Source organism: Canis lupus, chromosome 25, assembly GCF_011100685.1.
Source record: "Canis lupus familiaris isolate Mischka breed German Shepherd chromosome 25, alternate assembly UU_Cfam_GSD_1.0, whole genome shotgun sequence".
Lineage (NCBI taxonomy): Eukaryota > Metazoa > Chordata > Mammalia > Carnivora > Canidae > Canis > Canis lupus.
Window position 1 is genome coordinate 381,373 of NC_049246.1, and position 20,058 is coordinate 401,430.

General features: G+C 38.5%; 1 protein-coding gene across 10 annotated transcripts in view; it reads left to right on the plus strand.

Moving 5' to 3' along the window:
• Positions 1-20,058, plus strand: part of LOC606856 (phosphatidylinositol 3,4,5-trisphosphate 3-phosphatase TPTE2) — a 160,403-nt gene that overhangs the window by 6,280 nt on the left and 134,065 nt on the right. For all 10 annotated transcript variants that reach the window (XM_038573132.1, XM_038573133.1, XM_038573137.1 and 7 more), the window contains 2 exons: positions 587-640; positions 16,796-16,852. In XM_038573132.1, coding sequence (XP_038429060.1) covers positions 587-640; positions 16,796-16,852 — 111 coding nt within the window. The remainder of the gene's footprint in view (positions 1-586; positions 641-16,795; positions 16,853-20,058) is intronic.

Sequence of the window (20,058 nt, forward strand, 5' to 3'; positions counted from 1 at the left end):
ATTTAGTGACACATGAAAAGTAAGGATATTTGATAATCAGGAAATAAGAAGCCAAAAGGCTGTGTACCTACAAACTAAGGTTATATTTTGAAGTAAATTCAACTTCAGGGATCCCTGGGTGGCTTAGCGGTTTGGCGCCTGCCTTTGGCCCAGGGCGCGATCCTGGAGACCCGGGATCGAATCCCACATCGGGCTCCCGGTGCACAGAGTCTGCTTCTCCCTCTGCCTGTGTCTCTGCCTCTCTCTCTCTCTCTCTCTCTGTGCGACTATCATAAATAAAAAATTAAAAAAAAATTCAACTTCAGTGTAGTTCCTTAGGAGAGTTGAGTTTAGCAATAAAGAATTGTTCTTGTCTTGATTTGTTAGGCTTTTTTGACAAGCCTGAGATTTTCAATACAACTATATAAAGCCCTATTCCTAAGGAAAATTGGGTACTGGTTTCCAAATAACTAATTTACAAATAGTTTTGTTTGTTTGTTTGTTTAGAATTCAATCAGTCTACAAATTGAACTACCTGTAACTAAATTCAAAAAAGTTTGGCTATGGAGTCACTGGGGTCTGATCATACATGTATTTAATTCTTTAGAAATGATTCCAATGAATTCATATCAGGAACCTCTAATGAAGCCATCACTGAAAGGTAAGATATATATTGGAGGGGGTGAAGAAATTCAATCTGGAGTATCCATAGCAGTATAGAATTTTCTGAACAGTGATCTAAAATTTATTCTGAAAAGTTAGGACTTGCTGCAAGCTAGGTCATGTTTACCATAACTTTTAGATTCAGTAAATTCTTGTTAATCAGATAAATTGATCACATCATAAGTCCATGTAGGAAATCTCTAATGATAATTTTTTCCATTTGTTGATGTTTAAAATAAGCTAAACCAACTCTCTAGCCTCAAAGATGGTGATGAAGGCATTGATTTTCCTAATTCATGTGAGTAAGTCAGGTTAAACTCTGGGAGGAGGGAACTATAGATGGATCTCTTATTTTGTTTTTTTGTTTTTTTGTTTTTTTGGATCTCTTATTTTGGAGGAGATACAGCTTATCCTGAGGCAGGAAGAAAATGGAAAACTACAAAAAGATATCAGTGTGTGTGTGGGAAGGATATATAATAATTCGTTCTAATTTAGAGGAAAGTACCATATTTATGTATTTATTTTTTAATAATAAATTTATTTTTTATTGGTGTTCAATTTGCCAACATACATAATAACACCCAGTGCTCATCCCATCAAGTGCCCCCCTCAGTGCCTGTCACCCATTCACCCCCACCCCCCATCCTCCTCCCCTTCCAGCACCCCCAGTTCGCTTCCCAGAGTTAGGAGTCTTCATGTTCTTTTATGGTCTCATTCATTTGGGGAATATAAATAATAGTGAGAGGGAATAGAAGGGAAGGGAGAAGAAATGGGTGGGAAATGTCAGAAAAGGAGACAGAAAGTACCATATTTAAAATTTTTTCCATTTAACATACTTAAATGATCTAGATTGAAAATATGAATATATCTTTGAGAGTAATTTTATCAGTCTTTTAAAATAGAGAAATGTAGACTACTACTGGCTCTTCAGTTGTGTTCCTTTCTCATTTTTTGCTGGATGTATTCTGATTCCCCATTTTGTTGATTTTGTCTAAGTAATGAGACTAATAGAATGTGAACATGTTTTGTTGATTACATTTTTACTCATTGGAGTTCATTTTGACTTCTTTCCAATTATTCTCTGACTGAGAATACTCAGAGCTATTGCTCTGATCTGAAGGCATTTTTACTGTGTACTCAAGCCAAGAAAAAAATACATTTAAAAAATCACATATGTCTGAGCAGAAATAGTCATGGGATTTTTTTGTTTCTCTCCTGGCCAGTTACTCAACCATTTAATGTCAATGTTGGAGAATGAGCAGTGCTAAAGAGGAAATTAACTGGTCACTGTTGGAATTTTTTCTGTCTAGACAGAGATTACATGGGAGATAAAGGACCAACTAATGACTACAAATACTTCTTCAAATTACCCATAATTTTCCCTTAAAATTTTTTAAAATTCCAGTATAATGAACATACAGTGTTACTAGTTTCAAGTATACAATATAGTGATTCAACAATTCTATACATTACTCAGTGCTGGTCATAATATACTCTTTAATCCCCTTCACCCATTTCGCCTGACCCCTTCCTACACATATTTAGAAAAATGTTTCTATGGGCAATATCACAGAAATTACTGTCTGTATATATACTCTTCCAAGATTTTTATGGTTTAAGGTTTCACATTTAGATCTTTAATCTCTTGTGAGTTTATTTTTGTGAATGGTGTAAGTAAGCCATGCGGTTTTCCCAGCACCATTTGTTGAAGATATTATCTTTTCCTCATTACTATTCTTTCCTCCTTTGTCAAGGATTAACTGATCATATAATTGTGGGTTTATTTCTGGCTCCTCAGTTTTGTTCTGTTAATCTATGTGTCTATTTTTGTCCCAGTACCAATACTACAGGCTTTGTAATATAACTCAAAATCTAGAGTTGTGATACCTCTGGTTTTATTTTCCAAAATCATTTTGGTTATTTGGGGTTGTTTGTAGTTCCACACAAATTTTAGGATTGTTTGTTCTAGTTCTGTGAAAAATGTTATTTTGTTTTGTTGTTGTTGTTGTTGTTGGCATTTTAATAGGAGTTGCGTTAAATCTGTAAATTGGTTTGTATATTGTATTGGTTTGTAAATTGTATATTGTAAAATGGACATTTTAACAATTATTTTTTCCTCTAAACATGAGCATGGAATATTTTTCCATTTCTTTTTGTAATTTTTAGTGTTTTTCATCAGTGTTTTATAGTTTTCAGAGTATAGATCTTTCACCTCCTGGTTAAGTTTATTCCTAGGTATTTTACTGTTTTTGATACAATTGTAAATGAGACTGTTTTCTTAGTTTCTCTTTCTGCTGCTTCATTATGAGTATATAAATTTGAAACATATTTCTGTACATTGTTTTTGTATCCTGTGGCTTTACCGAATTCATTTATCAGTTCTGGTAGTTTTTTGGTGAGGTCTTTATGGCTTTCTCTATATAGTATCATGTACAAATAGAGTTTTACTTCTTCCTTACCAATTTGGGTACCTTTTATTCTTTTCTCTTGTCTGAATGCTATTACTAGGACTTCTAGTATTATGTTGAATAAAAGTGGTGAAAGTAGAAATTCTTGTCTTATTTTTTAAAGATTTTATTTATTTATTCACGACAGAGAGAGAGAGAGAGAGAGAGAGAGAGGCAGAGACACAGGCAGAGGGAGAAGCAGGCTCCATGCAGAGAGCCTGACGTGGGACTCAATCCCAGGTCTCCAGATCACACCCCGCACCAAAGGTGGCGCTAAACCACTGGGCCACCGGGGCTGCCCCATCCTTGTCTTATTCTAACATTAGGGGAAGAGCTCTCAATTTTTCCCCATTGAGTATGAAGTTTGCTGCAGGTTTTTATATATGGCCTTTGTGATGTCGAGATATGTTGCCTCTAAATCTACTTTGTTGAGGATTTTTGTCATGAATGGATGTTGTACTTTGTCAAATGCTTTTTCGGTACCTATGGAGATGATCATATGGTTATTATCCTTTCTCTTACTGATGTAATGTATTATGTTGATTGATTTGCAAGTATTGAATCACCCTTGCACCCTGGGAATAAATCCCACTTGATTGTGGTGAACGATTCTTTAAATGTATTGTTGGATTTGGTTTGGTAGTATTTTATATGGAATTTCTGCATCTATGTTCATCAGGGCAATTGACCTGTAGCACTCATTCTCTCTCTCTCTCTCTCTCTCTCTCTCTGTGTGTGTGTGTGTGTGTGTGTGTGTGTGTGTGTCAGTGTCTTTATGGATTTTGGTATCAGGCCTCATAGAATGAATTTGGAAGTTTTCCTTCCTTTTTTTATTTTTATTTTTTGGAGTAGTTTGAAAAGACTAGGTATTAGTTAATACTAATTAACTAGTATTAATTAACTAATTAATTAACTAATTAATTAATTAATTAACTAATTAACTTCCTTAAATGTTTGGTAGAATTTACCTGTGAAGCTGTCCGGACCTGGACTTTTGTTTTTTGGAAGTTTGTTTATTTCATTGCTGGCAACTGGTCTATTTGAGAAACTCTTTATCTCTCCTTCTATGCTGAATGATAGCCTAGCTGGTTGGGGCATTCATGGCTGCTTATTTTTCCCTTTCAGCACATTGAATATATCATGAAATTTCTCCTGGCCTCTAAAGTTTCTGCTGAAAAATCTGCCAATAGCTTCTGGAGTTTTCCTTGTATATAACTGTCATCTTTTATCTTGCTGCTTTTAAAATTCTCTCCTTATCACTACCTTTTGCCATTTAATTACTTCCCTGGTCTTGATGTGTTCTTCCTTGGTTCATTTTAATGGAGGCCCTCTGTGTTTTCTGGACCTGGATTTGTGTTTCCATCCCCAGATTAGGGAAGTTTTCACCTATTACTTCTTCAAATAATTTTCTGCCTTTCTCTCTTTTCCTTCTGAGATCTCCATAATGTGAATCTTATTATGCTTGATGGTGTTACTGAGTTCCATAATATGTTCTCATTTTTTATTATTGGTTTTTTTTCCTCTATGGAGAGGAGTCCAGTTTGATTACTTTTCATTACTCTGTCCTCCCAAGTTGCTAATTGATCCGTTTCCTCCTGCTAGTATATTTATTCCCTCTAGTATATTTTTAATTCCAGCAATTGAGTTCTTTTTTTATTGGAGTTCAATTTGCCAGCATATAGCATAACACCCAGTGCTCATCCTGCCAAGGGCCTCCCTCAGTGCCCATCACCCAGTCACCCCAACCCCCCCCCCCCACCTCTCTTTCCACTACCCCTTGTTCATTTCCCAGAGTTAGGTGTTGCTCATGTTTTGTCACCCTCACTGATATTTTCACTCATTTTCTCTCCTTTCTCCTTTATTCCCTTTCACTATTTTTTATATTCCCCAAATAAATGAGACCATATAATGTTTGTCCTTCTCTGATTGACTTACTTCACTCAGCATAATACCCTCCAGTTCCATCCATCTTGAAGCAAATGGTGGTTATCTGTCGTTTCTAATGGCTGAGGAATATTCCATTGTCTACATAGACCACATCTTTATCCATTTCTCTATTGATGGACACCGAGGCTCCTTCCACAGTTTTGCTATTGTGGACGTTGCTGCTATAAACATTGGGGTGCAGGTGTTCTAGCGTTTCACTGCATCTGTATCTTTGGGGTAAATCCCCAGCAGTGCAATTGCTGGGTCGTAGGGCAGCTCTATTTTTAACTCTTTGAGAAACCTCCACACAGTTTTCCAGAGTGGCTGCACCAGTTCACATTCCCACCAACAGTGCAAGAGGGTTCCCCTTTCTCCACATCCTCTCCAACATTTGTTGTTTCCTGTCCTGTTAACTGTACTAATCTCACTGGTGTGAGGTGGTATCTCATTGTGGTTTTGATTTGTATTTCCCTGATGGCAAGTGATGCAGAGCATTTTCTCATGTGCATGTTGGCCATGTCTATGTCTTCCTCTGGGAGATTTCTCTTCATGTCTTTTGCCCATTTCATGATTGGATTGTTGTCTCTTTGCTGTTGAGTTTAATAAGTTCTTTATAGATCTTGGAAACTAGCCCTTTATCTGATATGTCATGTGCAGATATCTTCTCCCATTGTGTAGGGTGTCTTTTAGATTTGTTCACTGTTTCTTTTGCTGTGCAGAAGCTTTTAACTTGATTAAGCCCCAATAATTCCTTTTTGATTTTGTTTCCCTTGCCTTCAAGGATGTAACTTGCAAGAAGTTGCTGTGGCCAAGTTCAAAAAGGGTGTTGCCTGTGTTCTCCTCTAGGATTTTGATGGAATCTTGTCTCACATTTAGATCTTTCATCCATTTTGAGTTTATCTTTGTGTATGGTGTAAGAGAGTGGTCTAGTTTCATTCTTCTGCATGTGGATGTCCAATTTTCCCAGCACTATTTATTGAAGAGACTGTAGTTTTCCAGTGGATTCTCTTTCCTGCTTTATCGAATATTAGTTGACCATAGAGTTCAGGGTCCAGTTCTGGGTTCTCTATTCTGTTCCATTGATCTATGTGTCTGTTTTTATGCCAGTACCACACTGTCTTGAAGATCACAGCTTTATAGTAAAACCTGAAATATGGCATTGTGATGCCCCCAGCTCTGGTTTTCTTGGCTATTTGGAGAAAATATTTTTTTAGTATTCCCCTGGCTATTTGGAGTCTCTTCTTTTATCTTATTTTTTATTCTTTTATAAATTTATTTTTTATGGCGTTCAATTTGCCAACATATAGAATAACACCCAGTGCTCATCCCATCAAGTGCCCACCTCAATGTCCATCACCCACTCACCCCCAACCACTGCCCACCTCCCCTTCCACCACCCCTAGTTCCCAGAGTTAGGAATCTATCATGTTCTGTCTCCCTTTCTGATATTTCCCACTCAGTTTTTCTCCTTTCCCCTTTATTCCCTTTCACTATTTTTTATATTCCCCAAATGAATGAGACCATATAATGTTTGTCCTTCTCCAATTGACTTATTTCACTCAGCATAATACCCTCCAGTTCCATCCACATCAGAGCAAATGGTGGGTATCTGTCGTTTGAATGGCTGAGTAATAGTCCATTGTATACATAAACCACATCTTCTTTATCCATTCATCTGTCGAAGGACACCGAGGCTCCTTCCACAGTTTGGCTATTGTGGACATTGCTGCCATAAACATCGGGGTGCAGCTGTCCCAGTGTTTCATTGCATCTGTATCTTTGGGGAAAATCCCCAGCAGTACAATTGCTGGGTCGTAGGGCAGGTCTATTTTTAACTCTTTGAGGAACCTCCACATAGTTTTCCAGAGTGGCTGCACCAGTTCACATTCCCAAAAACAGTGCAGGAGGGTTCCCCTTTCTCCACATCCTCTCCAACATTTGTTGTATCCTGCCCTGTTAATTTTCCCCATTCTCACTGGTGTGAGGTGGTATCTCATTGTGGTTTTGATTTGTATTTCCCTGATGGCAAGTGATGCAGAGCATCTTCTCATGTGCTTGTTGGCCACGTTTTTGTCTTCCTCTGTGAGATTTCTGTTCACGTCTTTTGCCCATTTCATGATTGGATTGTTTGTTTCTTTGCTGTTGAGTTTAATAACTTCTTTATAGATATTGGAAACTAGCCCTTTATCTGATTGGTCATTTACAAATATATTCTCCCATTCTGTAGGTTGTCTTTGAGTTTTGTTGACGGTATCTTTTGCTGTGAAAAAGCTTCTTATCTTGATGAAGTCCCAATAGTTCATTTTTTATTTTGTTTCTCTTGCCTTCATGGATGTATCTTGCAAGAAGTTACTGTGGCCAAGTTCAAAAAGGGTGTTGCCTGTGTTCTCCTCTAGGATTTTGATGGAATCTTGTCTCACATTTAGATCTTTCATCCATTTTGAGTTTATCTTTGTGTATGGTGCAAGGGAGTGGTCTAGTTTCATTCTTCTGCATGTGGATGTCCAATTTTCCCAGCACCATTTATTGAAGAGACTGTCTTTTTTCCAGTGGATAGTCTTTCCTGCTTTGTCAAATATTAGTTGGCCTTAAAGTTGAGGGTCAAATTCTGGATTCTCTATTCTGTTCCATTGATCTATGTGTCTGTTTTTGTGCCAGTACCACACTGTCTTGATGACCACAGCTTTGAAGTACAACCTGAAATCTGGCATTGTGATGCCCCCAGCTATGGTTTTCTTTTTTAATATTCCCCTGGCTATTCGGGGTCTTTTCTGATTCCACACAAATCTTAAAATAATTTGTTCCAAATCTCTGAAGAAAGTCCATGGTATTTAGATAGGGATTGCATTAAATGTGTAACTTGCCCTGGGTAGCATTGACATTTTCACAATATTAATTCTTCCAATCCATGAGCATGGAATACTTTTCTATCTTTGTGTGTCTTCCTCAATTTCTTTCAGACGTGTTCTGCAGTTTTTAGGGTATAGATCCTTTACCTCTTTGGTTAGGTTTATTCCTAGGGATCTTATGCTTTTGGGTGCAATTGTAAATGGGATTGACTCCTTAATTTCTCTTTCTTCAGTCTCATTGATAATGTTTAGAAATGCCACTGATTGCTGGGAATATCCTGCCACACTGCTGAATTGCTGTATGTGTTCTAGCAATCTTGGGGTGGAGTCTTTTGGGTTTTCTATATAGAGTATCATGTCATCTGTGAAGAGGGAGAGTTTGACTTCTTCTTTGCCAATTTGAATGCCTTTAATGTCTTTTTGTTGTCTGATTGCTGAGGCTAGGACTTCTAGTACTATGTTGAATAGCAGTGGTGAGAGTGGACATCCCTGTCGTGTTCCTGGCCTTAGGGGAAAGGCTCCCAGTGTTTCCCCATTGAGAATGGTATTTGCTGTGGGCTTTTCATAGATGGCTTTTAAGATGCTGAGGAATGTTCCCTCTATCCCTACACACTGAAGAGTTTTGATCAGGAATGGATGCTGTATTGTATCAAATGCTTTCCCTGCATCTATTGAGAAGATCATATTGTTCTTGTTTTTTCTCTAGTTGATATGATCTATCATGTTGATTGCTCTACGAGTGTTGAACCAGCCTTGCATCCCGGGGATAAATCCCACTTGGTCATGGTGAATAATCTTCTTAATGTATTGTTGGATCTTATTGGCTAGTATCTTGGTGAAAAATTTTGCATCTGTGTTCATCAAGGATATTGGTCTATAATTCTCCTTTTTGGTGGGGTCTTTGTCTGGTTTTGGAATTAAGGTGATGCTGGCCTCATAGGACGAATTTAGTATTCCATCTCTTTCTATCTTTCCGAACAGCTTTAGTAGAATAGGTATGGTTTCTTCTTTAAACGTTTGATAGAATTCCCCAGGGAAGCCATCTGGCCCTGGACTTTTGTGTCTTGGGAGGTTTTTGATGACTGCTTCAATTTCCTCCCTGGTTATTGGCCTGTTCAGGTTTTCTCTGTCTTCCTGTTCCAGTTTTGGCAGTTTGTGATTTTCCAGAAATGCATCCATTTCTTCTAGATTCTCTAACTTATTGGCATATAGCTGTTCATATGTTTTTAAAATCGTTTGTATTTCGTTGGTATTGGTGGTGATCTCTCCTTTTTCATTCATGATTTTATTAATTTGAGTCTTTTCTCTCTTCTTTTTAATAAGGCTGGCTAATGGTTTATCTATCTTATTAATTCTTTCAAAGAACCAACTACTGGTTTTATTAATCTCTTCCACAGTTCTTCTGGTCTCGATTTCATTGAGTTCTGCTCGAATCTTTATTAACTGTCTTCTTCTGCTGGGTGTAGGATCTATTTGCTGTTTTTTCTCTAGCTCCGTTAGGCGTAAGGTTAGCTTTTGTATTTGAGTTCTTTCCAGTTTTTGGATGGCTGCTTGTATTGCGATGTATTTCCCCCTCAGGACTGCTTTTGCTGTATCCCAAAGATTTTGAACAGTTGTATCTTCATTCTCATTAGTTTCCATGAATCTTTTTAATTCTTCTCTAATTTCCTGGTTGACCCTTTCATCTTTTAGCAGGATGGTCTTTAACCTCCAGTGTTTGAATTCCTTCCAAACTTCTTCTTGTGGTTTAGTTCTAGTTTGAAAGCATTATAGTCTGAAAATATGCAGGGGACAATCCCAATCCCAAAAGGTATCAGTTAAGACCTGATTTGTGACCCGGTATGTGGTCTATTCTGGAGAAAATTCCACGTGCACTTGAGAAGAATGTGTATTCAGTTGCGTTTGAATGTAAAGTTCTATAAATATCTGTGAAATCCATCTGATCCAGTGTATCATTTAAAGCTCTTGTTTCTTTGGAGATGTTGTGCTTAGAAGTCCTGTTGATTGTAGAAAGCACTACTACATTCAAGTCACCAAGTATAAGTGTAGTATTATCCCAGTATGTCTTAACTTTGGTTATTAATTGATTGATATACTTGGCAGCTCCCACATTAGGGGCGTAAATATTCGTGATTGTAAGTCCTCTTGTGGGGTAGATCCTCTAAGTATGATATAGTGTCCTTCTTCATCTCTTACTACAGTCTTTGAGATAAACCTTAATTTATCTGATATGAGGATGGCTACCCCTGCTTTCTTTTGAGGACCATTTTAATGGTAAATGGTTCTCCAACCTTTTATTTTCAGGCTGGAGGTGTTCTTAGGTCTAAAATGAGTCTCTTGTAGACAGCAAATAGATGGGTCTTGCTTTTTTATCCAGTCTGAAACCCTGCGCCTTTTGATTGGATCAATAAGCCCATTCATGTTCAGAGTTACTATTGAAAGATATGAATTTAGTGTCATCATAATACCTATTCAGTCTTGTTTTTGTGGGTTATTTCTTTGGACTTCCTTTTTCTTTTACAGAGTCCCCTTTAATATTTCTTGCAGAGCTGGTTTGGTGGTCACATATTCTTTCAGTTTCTGCCTATCTTAGAAGCTCTTTAATCTTCCTCTATTCTGAATGAGAGCCTTGCTGGATAGAGTATTCTTGGCTGCATATTCTTCTCACTTAGTACCCTGAATATCCTGCCAGTCCTTTCTGGCCTGCCAGTTCTGTAGATAGATCTGCTGTTAACCTGATACTTCTCCCCATAAAGGTTAGGGATTTCTCGTCTCTTGCTGCTTTAAGGATCTTCTTTTTATCTTTGAAATTTGCAAGTTTCACTATTAAATGTCGGGGTGTTGAACGGTTTTTATTGATTTTAGGGGGGGATCTTTATATATCCTGGATCTGAATGCCTGTTTCCCTCCCCCCCAAGTTAGGGAAGTTATCAGCTACATTTGTACAAATACACTTTTGGTCCTCTGTCCCTTTCAGTGCCCTCTGGAACCACAATTAAACACAGATTTTTCCTTCTGATGCTGTCATTTATTTCCCTTAACCTTTCCTTGTGGTCTTTTATTTGTTTTTCTCTTTTTTCCTCAGCTTCCTTCCTTGCCATCAACTTGTTTTCTATATCTCTCACTCATTCTTCTACCTCATTAACCCTCGTCGGTAGGACCTCCAGTTGGATTGCATCTCATTTAATTGATTTTTAATTTCGGCCTGATTAGATCTAAATTCTGCAGTCATGTAACTCTTGATTCCTTTATGCTCTTTCCCAGAGCCACCAGTAGCTTTATAATTGTGCTTTGAATTGGCTTTCTGACATCAAATTGTAATCCAAATTTTGTAACTCTGTGGGAGAGAGTACTATTTCTGATTCTTTCTTTTGTGGTGAGTTCTTCCTTCTAGTCATTTTGCTTAGTGCAGAGTGGCTAAAAACCAGTTGTACTGGATGAAGGAAGAAAAAAGAGAAAAAAGGGGGGGGGAACAAACAAAAAACAAGGAGGGATATCCTCTGATTCTATATACTGTAAGTCCCTCGACTTCCCCTGGAACTTTTCAATACCTCTTGCTCAAGAACTTGCTCCTCCCCTATCCTTCCAGCTGGTCTTCTGGGGGAAGGGCCTGCTGTGCTGATTCTCAGGTGTGTGCACCTGGGGGAGCTGCCCCGCCCCCCCTGCCATGTGCACAGTTCAGTGAGAGCTCTTTATCCTGTGAGGCCCATGCTCCCTGGTGGCCCCACTCAGTCCAGGCACAAGGTGACACCAGAAGGAACAACAACAGTGGTGGCAGCCAGCTCTCTAGCCCTGGAGGCAGCAGTATCTACCGTAGTCTCCCAGTCCTCAGGGGCCTGGATGCTCCGGGGTCGGGGGTGCCAATCTGCACAGGTCAGGGCCACCCGGCGGCAGGAGCGTCCTCGCTGTCCTGTGTCCTCCCGGCCTCCGCCTGTCCTGGGGAAGCCCTGGATCCTGGGCTGTGTCCCCTGGTGCCCTGGGCTCCCGGGCCTGAGCCACTGGAATCGCGCTCCCGGGCCGCGCAGCCCCCTCGGCGCGGAGCCGCCACCTGAGCCGCCCCCCTAGCTGCTCCCAGGCCCCCCCGGGCACACGCTGCAGCCCTTTAGGGAGCTCGACCGCGGGGTGTGGCCGCTCTGCCCCGGGGTGCAGGTCCTCTGTTAGTGCCCCTGGGAACCTGGGGGCTCCACTGCCCCTCCTGGGATCCTGCCTGAGTTCCCTGCGAGCGCCTTTCCCTCCGGGAAAATTGGGAAAGCTCCTGCTTCTCCGGGCCTGGGCTTTCCTGTCCTGGGGCGCTGGCGGCGCGGCCTTAGCCCGGCTCCTCTCCTCGCGGGGCCCCTCCCCCTCGGATGCTTATTTATTTATTCCTCCCCCGCCCCCTGGCTTCCTACCTTGATAGAAGCGTGAACTCTTCTCACTGTAGCATTCCAGCTGTTCTCTCTTTAAAGATTTTATTCATTCATGAGAGACACAGGCAGAGGGAGAAGCAGGCTCCATGCCGGGAGCCCGACGTGGGACTCGATCCTGGGACTCCAGGATCACACCCCCGGGCCTAAGGCAGGCGCTAAACCGCTGAGGCACCCAGGGATCCCCGCTTCTCTCTTTAAATCTCAGGCCAAATTTGTAGGTTTTCAGGATGATTTGAAAGTTATCTAGGTAAGTTGGTGGGGACAACTCTTGGTGATCCTACTCTTCCACCATCTTGCCCCGCCCCGAGCAACTGAGTTCTAAAGATTCTGAGTTCTGTGGCTGATTTTGTTTTATGTTTTCTATTTACTTATTGAGGGTCTCAATAAGTCCTCCACTCTGCTTTCAAGTCCAGTGAATAGCTTCATGACCATTACTTTAAATTCTCTGTCAGTCATGTTTCTTCTTTCATTTAGCTCTCTTGCTGTGATTTTGTCTTGTTCTTTCTTTTGGGACATATTCTTCTGTCTCCTCATTTGTCCAACTCTGTGTCTGTTTCTGTGTTGGGAAAGTAGCTGCATCTCCTGATCTTGAAAAAAAGAGGTCCTGGGGCACCTGGGTGGCTCAGTAGTTGAGCATCTGCCTTTGGCTCAGGTCATGATCCTGGGGTTCTGTGATTGAGTCCTGCATCAGGCTCCCTACATGGAGCCTGCTTCTCCCTATGCCTGTGTCTCTGCCTCTCTGTATGCATCTCTTATGAATAAATACATAAAATCTTTTAAAAAAAGAAAAAGAAAAAAAAAGGTCCTGTAGTGCAGTGCAGTGTCTCCTGTTCACCAGAACCTGGCACTTCAGAGGTGTCTTCTATGGGTTGTGTGTGCCCAACTGTTGCAGCTGAGCTGTGTTTGCCTTCACTCTAATCATTTGCAACGACTCTCTTTGTCTGTTGTGGGTATCAGAGGTTTGACTATCTTAGTCAATGTTGTATAATAAAAAATTAACAGGAAAAGTGAAATGATGTATGTGAAAATCTAAAGCACCATAAATAAGTTTATGCTAATATTCAAAACAGAGGTAAAGATAAATAGAAGAAGCACAGAGGATTTTTAGGGCAGTCAGAATACTCTGTATGATATTATAATGATGGATCCATGTCATTATACATTTGTATAGGATGTACAACACCAAGTGAACCATAATGTAAACTATGGACTTTGGGTGATAATGATGTGTCTCTATATGTCTATCAATGATAACAAACATACTATTCTGGTGGAGGATGTTGCTAATAGAGGAGGCAATACGTATGTGGGGACAGGGGGCATATGGGAAATCTTTGTATCCTCCTCTTAATTCTGCTATTAACCTAAAAATGCTTTAAAACATAAAGTCTTTAAAAACAAAGCACAACTACCTCCTAATGTAGATGTCACCTGTTGAATTGGGATTACAGGGGTTGTTTCTTCTTCACTCTGGTATATCTGGAGCCACCAGAATCTTGACACAATGAAGCACTCCGAAAACTATTGTTGAAATAATAAATGTGCTATAAAGTGCTACAGCTTTTGTATTTTGGAATTGCCAGGTAACATTACTTCTAATGTTTCTGTGAGAGGAGAACCAGGCAATATATACATATATACATACAATAGCAGAAAGCTATTTTTTGCTTTTTTAAGGTAAGTGCATTGTTCCTCCTTAAAAAAAAGGCAAACAACACCATGAAAATTTGTTATAGCAAAATCAGAAAACACAATCAATAAATCCATCCACAAATAATCATTCTTAATTTCTGACACATATCCTTCTAGTTTTTTAAGGCATATACATTTTTTGTTTGCAGATAATAAATCACATTCCTTTAAAAATTGCTTAATGACGTATCATGAATATATTTCCTTGTTAATAAACATACATATGCATTTAAAACATTTTTTCCAGGTTTATGAAGGTATAATCAACAAAATATATTTAAAGTGTACAAAGTAATGATTTGGTATACATTGTAAAAAGATTATTCAATTGGATTAACATAGCCATCACCTCATATATATACTTTATGTGTGAGATCATTTAAGTCTACTCTCTTAGCAAATTTCAATTATACAATACAGTGTTATCAACTATAGCCACTATATTATACATTAGGTCCTCAGACCCTAATTTATTTTATGACTGAAAGTTTGTATTCTTTTACCAACTTCTGCCTATTTCTTTGATTTCCCACTCCTTGATAACTATTTTTTACTGTCTGCTTCTATGAGTTCAACCTTCCTTCCTTCCTTTATTTCTTCTTTCTTTTCTTTCTTTCTTTCTTTCTTTCTTTCTTTCTTTCTTTCTTTCTTTCTTTCTTTCTTTCTTTCTTTCTTTTCTTTCTTTCTTTCTTTCTTTCTTTTTTCTTTCTTTCTTTTCTTTCTTTTCTTTCTTTTTTTTTTTTCTTTTAAAGGTCCCACATATAAGTGACACCAAGAAGCATTTGTCTTTGTCTGGCTTATTTCACATAGCTTAATACTTTCAGGTTCATTCATGTTGTTACAAATGGCAAAAATTCCTTTTTAAGGTTGAGTAATACTCTATTTTATATATGTATATATCACATTTTCTTTATCCATTCATGCATAAGTTGTTTCCATATCTTGACTATTTTTTTAATCAATGCTTCAATGAACATGGGGGTACAGATGGCTTTGTGAGATAATGATTTCATTTCCTTTGAATATATACCCACAGGTGAGATTAGTAGATCATATTGTAGTTCCATTTTTATTTTTTTGAACCCTGCATACTGTTTTCCTTAGTGGCTGTACAGTTATATTCTACCACCAGTGCCCAAAGGCTTCCTCTTCTCTGAATCCTCACCAGAATTTTGTTATCTTTTGTTGTTTTGATAAAAGATATCCAAACAGGTATGAGGTACTATCTCATTGTGGTTTTGATTTGCATTTCCCTCATGATGATTAGTGATGTTGAGCACCTTTTTATGTACCTGTTGGCCTTTTGTAGGTCTTCTTGGAAAAAATGTTTATTTTAGTTCTTTGCTTATTTTTAAATTGGGTTATTTGGGGGTTTTGCTATTAAGTTGAATGAGTTCCTTCTATATTTTGGATATAAACCCTTTATCTGATATGTAGTTTGAAAGTGGTTTGTTTTTTTGTTTTTTTGGTTTTTTTGAAAGTGTTTTCTCCTACTCCATAGGATGCCTTTTCATTTTTAAAAAAGATTTTATTTATTTATTCATGAGACACACACACACACACACACACACACACAGAGGCAGGTCTCTTTCAGGCAGAGGGAGAAGCAGGCTCCATGCAGGGATCCCAATGTGGGACTTGACCCTGAGATTCCGGGATCATGCCTTGAGCCAAAGGCAGACATTCAACTGCTATTTCCTCTAAACCCTTCTTTTAATTTTTTTCTCTTTTTGCTCTCTGGTTAGATGAATTCCACTGCCCTGTATTTGAGTTCACTGAATGTTTCTTCCACTTGGGTGATGGGGGTCCAAAGTTACAACTCTCTAGTCATAAAATAAATAGATTATGGGGGGCAGCCCCGGTGGCGCAGCGGTTTAGCGCCGCCTGCAGCTCAGGACGTGATCCTGGAGACCGGGGATCGAGTCCCACATCAGGCTCCCTGCATGGAGCCTGCTCCTCCCTCTGCCTTGTGTCTCTGCCTCTCTCTCTCTAGCTGTGTCTCTATGAATAAATAAATAAAACCTTAAAATAAATAGATTATGGGGATGTAATATGCAGCATGGTGACTATAGTTAAAACTGTATTGCATATTCATAAATTGCTAGGAGAGTACATCTTAAAACTCCTTATAATGAGAAAAATTCTATAAGTATTGTGACAGATGATGTGCACCTGAACCTAGCATAATGTATGTCAGTTATATCTTCATATATCTTAATAAAATTTTTTTTAAAGAACTAACAGAAAGAAAAGTCATTCTGATGATATGCTCTCTACTTTCAACTTAAAAACTCTTGTAAACAAAATTTAGGCAAATTCTAATATAGAATTTAGGGCAAAATTCTTTCTGCCCTACCAAATAATGCGTAGGAACTGGTCTTGCCATGGAAATTCTCATCTGGCGTTTTCTTCCCATTCTCTTTATATTCTTTCATTAACTGTCACCTGGATCCACCTCCCCATCCCTACTCTCATGTCTCTGACTCTCTTCCCAAATTTATTCAACAGATACCAGAATGGTAAAAAATTTGGGAAAGAAGCAAGGATAACTTAATCATCACTGCTGCTTCTCTCTTGCTTCTTGCTATTTCCAGTAAATATGCATGCGCATGTGTACACACACACACACACACACACACACACACCCCAGAGAGAGGCTGGCTTACAGATCCCATTGTGGTAACTCAAAGCTATTTCTTCAGTTTCTGTCACCTCGCCTCAGGATTTGTGATGTGCTGTTTACTTTTCTTGCCTGAAATTCCTGTCAGGAAAGAGCATGATTTCTTTCCAGTTATCTGACTTAATTTTTTGTGTATTTTTTCCCCTTTGGCAGAAGTCAGAATGCTCGAGGGTCATCTTTGGTGTCCCCTGGCCACAATACCAACAATAGGTGAGTTGATTTTCTGTCATCTGAGTGGGAAAATCATATAGCTTGTTCAGATAGCCTGTCAGCTTCTATATGTAACTTTTTTTTTCTGTTTTGGATCTAGATGTAAAAAGAAGGAACAATCAAAGAGGGAGAACATTTACTAAGGGTCTGTTTGTGAGCTTTAGGGACTACCAGTTAAAATGCTGGGGAAACCATCAGAGTGTCTGTATGTGACATTATATTTGTGTGGGCCAAAGGAAGAGAGAATACTACTTGGAAGCAAAAAAGACAATAACAGTGGACAGGGAGCAGAGGAGCCCTTGTCAGAAAAATAAAGGAGCTAACCCACCTTCATATTGGATGGAGCCTCAGCCCTAGGCCTGAAATTAGTTGGCCATATCTGAGGAGCAAGAAAAACATCCATGAAGCATGAAAAGTAAAGAAGTGGTAGAGGGACTTGGAATCAGAAAATTAAATGGGGTAGGAAGGACAGGTACCTACAAACTATAGTTGAATTTGAAATCGATGCAATTGCAAAAGCAGATACACTTTGGGGTTAGGTTCAGTAGTCAAGAAATGTTTTAAAATCTTGATCCATTAAGAATTCTTTTACAGGTCTAAGAATTTTATTTCTACCAAAAAAAGAGCTGCATTTCTAGGGGAAAGTGAAATACTTCTTTTCAAATAACCAAATTATATTAGAATATTTTTAGTGTTCAACCACATTAACAGTTGTAGATAAATTATAGTTAATTTGAATGAGAAAAGTATGTAAGATGTCACAGGGTGTTTGATCAGATACATTTTATCCTTTAGTTCTGATTGGAATGAATTGACATCAATAACTGATAAGGCAGTTATCAATGAAAGATGAGAGAAATACATGTAAAGATACACCCAGAAATATTCAATGCAGAGTTTCTTAGACACTCTTCCTAATGCGTTGGCAGTGTCACCTTCTATATGTAACATATTTTTTATCTAGATGGATAGAAGAGGAACAGGTCCTCCTATCTGGGTTACCAGCAGTCAAAATTCTTAGAAAACTATTGGATTGTTGTATGAGATTCTACGAGATGGGGCTGTATTATTTGCTGGGGCTACTGTAGCAAAATATCACAAAATTTAATAGTTTAAACAACAGAAATTTATTGTCTCAGTCTCAGAGGCTAGAAGTTGATATCAGGGTGTCAGTAGGATTGTTTCCTACAGAAGGCTGTGAGAAAGAATCTATTCCATGCCTTTCTCCTAGCTTCTGGTGATTGCTGTCAATATTTGCTGTTCCATGGTATGTAGAACCAATCGCTCTAATCTCTACCTTAATCTCTACATGGATGAAGTATGTATGTCTGTGTTTAAATTTTTCCTTTGTATAAGGGCACTGGTCAAACTGGATTAGTAGCCCACTCTAAACTATTATGACTGTATCTTAAGCACATCTACAGCAACCCTATTTCCAGTAAATTCATATTCTAAGTTATAGGGGATAGGATTTCAATGTATCTATTTTGGTGGGACAATATTCAACTTACAATATGTGACAAGTAAGGAGAGATTCCTATTTGTAGCCAGGAGAATAATAGCAGTAGACTGGGAACAGAAGAGGCCTCTACAGGAAATAATGGAACTAATAGACATTGGTTTGCCCACAGCCTCCAGGGCTCTGCCACCATGTGAGAGATAGCCCTCAGACTCAAACCCACTATCATAGTGGGTAGAGTCACTGCCTCAGACCTATAGTCTGAGGGGCAGGGAAGATGACTATAATGGGTGAAAGTAAGGAGGTAATGGAAGGACTTGAGAATCAGGAATTTAGATGGAGTAAGAGGGTTGTGTACATTATAAACTGCAATTAAAGTGAAATAAATGCCACCACAAAAGACTGTTACATATTGGATTAGGGACAAGTAAAGAACATTACTTAAACCTTGATGCTTACTATTTTCACAAGCCTAAGATATATCATCATATGAAATCTTATTCCTTTTTTTAGAAAAATTAATTTCAGTATAATTAACATACAGCATTATGTTAGTTTCAGATGTACAACAGTGATTCCACAATTCTATACATTACTCAGTGCTCATCACAATAAGTGTGCTTTTAATTCTCTTTGACCTGTTTCACTCATCCCCCTGCCCACTTCCCCTCTGGTAACCTAGTTAAGAGTCTGTTGTATTGTGTGTGTGTTTTTTTAAGTTTTTTAGGGAACCTTCATACTGTTTTCCGGAGTGGCTATACTAGCTTGCATTCTCTCCAACAGTGTAAGAGGATTCCCCTTTCTCCACACCTTTGCCAACATTTATTGTTTCCCAACTTGTTAATTTTAGCCATTCTGACTGGTGTGAGGTGGTATCTCATTGTGGTTTTGATTTGTATTTCCCTGATGCTGAGGGACGTTGAGCATTTTTTCATGTCCATGGACAAATGATTGGATAAAGAACATGTGGTGTAGATATATAATGGAATATTACTCAGCCATAAAAAAAGAAATCTTATAATTTGCAATGATGTGAGTGGAACTAGAGGGCATTAAGCTAAGTGAAATAAGTCAGTCAGAGAAAGACAATCATCATGATTTCACTCATATGTGGAATTTAAGAAACAAAACAGAGGATCATAGAGGAAGGGAGGGAAAATAAAATAAGACAAAATCAGAGAGGGAAACAAACCATAAGTGACTCTTAACTATAGGAAACAAACTCAGAATTACTGGGAGGGGAGATGGGTGAGGGGATGGAGTAACTGGGTGATGGGCATTAAGGAAAACACATGATCTAATGAGCACTGGGTATTATATGCAACTGATGAATCACTGAACTCTACCTCTGAAACTAATGATACACCATATGTTAATTGAATTTAAATAAATTTTAAAATTCTCTTTTTCCTTTGTTGGTTTGTTTTGTTTCTTAAGTTCTACATATGAGTGAAATCATATGGTATTTGTCTTTCATTATACTCTCTATGTCCATCCATGTTGTTGCAAATGGCAAGATTTCACTATTTTCTATAGCTGAGCAATATTCGTGTGTGTGTATGTGTGTATTATATATATATAATGGTGGCAGGGCCTACACACACACACACACACACACACACACACATATAATCTCACATCTTTATCCATTCATCTATCAATGGACACTTGGATTTAGCTATTCTGAAAACTGTGAGATGATATCTCATTTTTCATTGTAGTTTTAATTTGCATTTCCCTGATGATG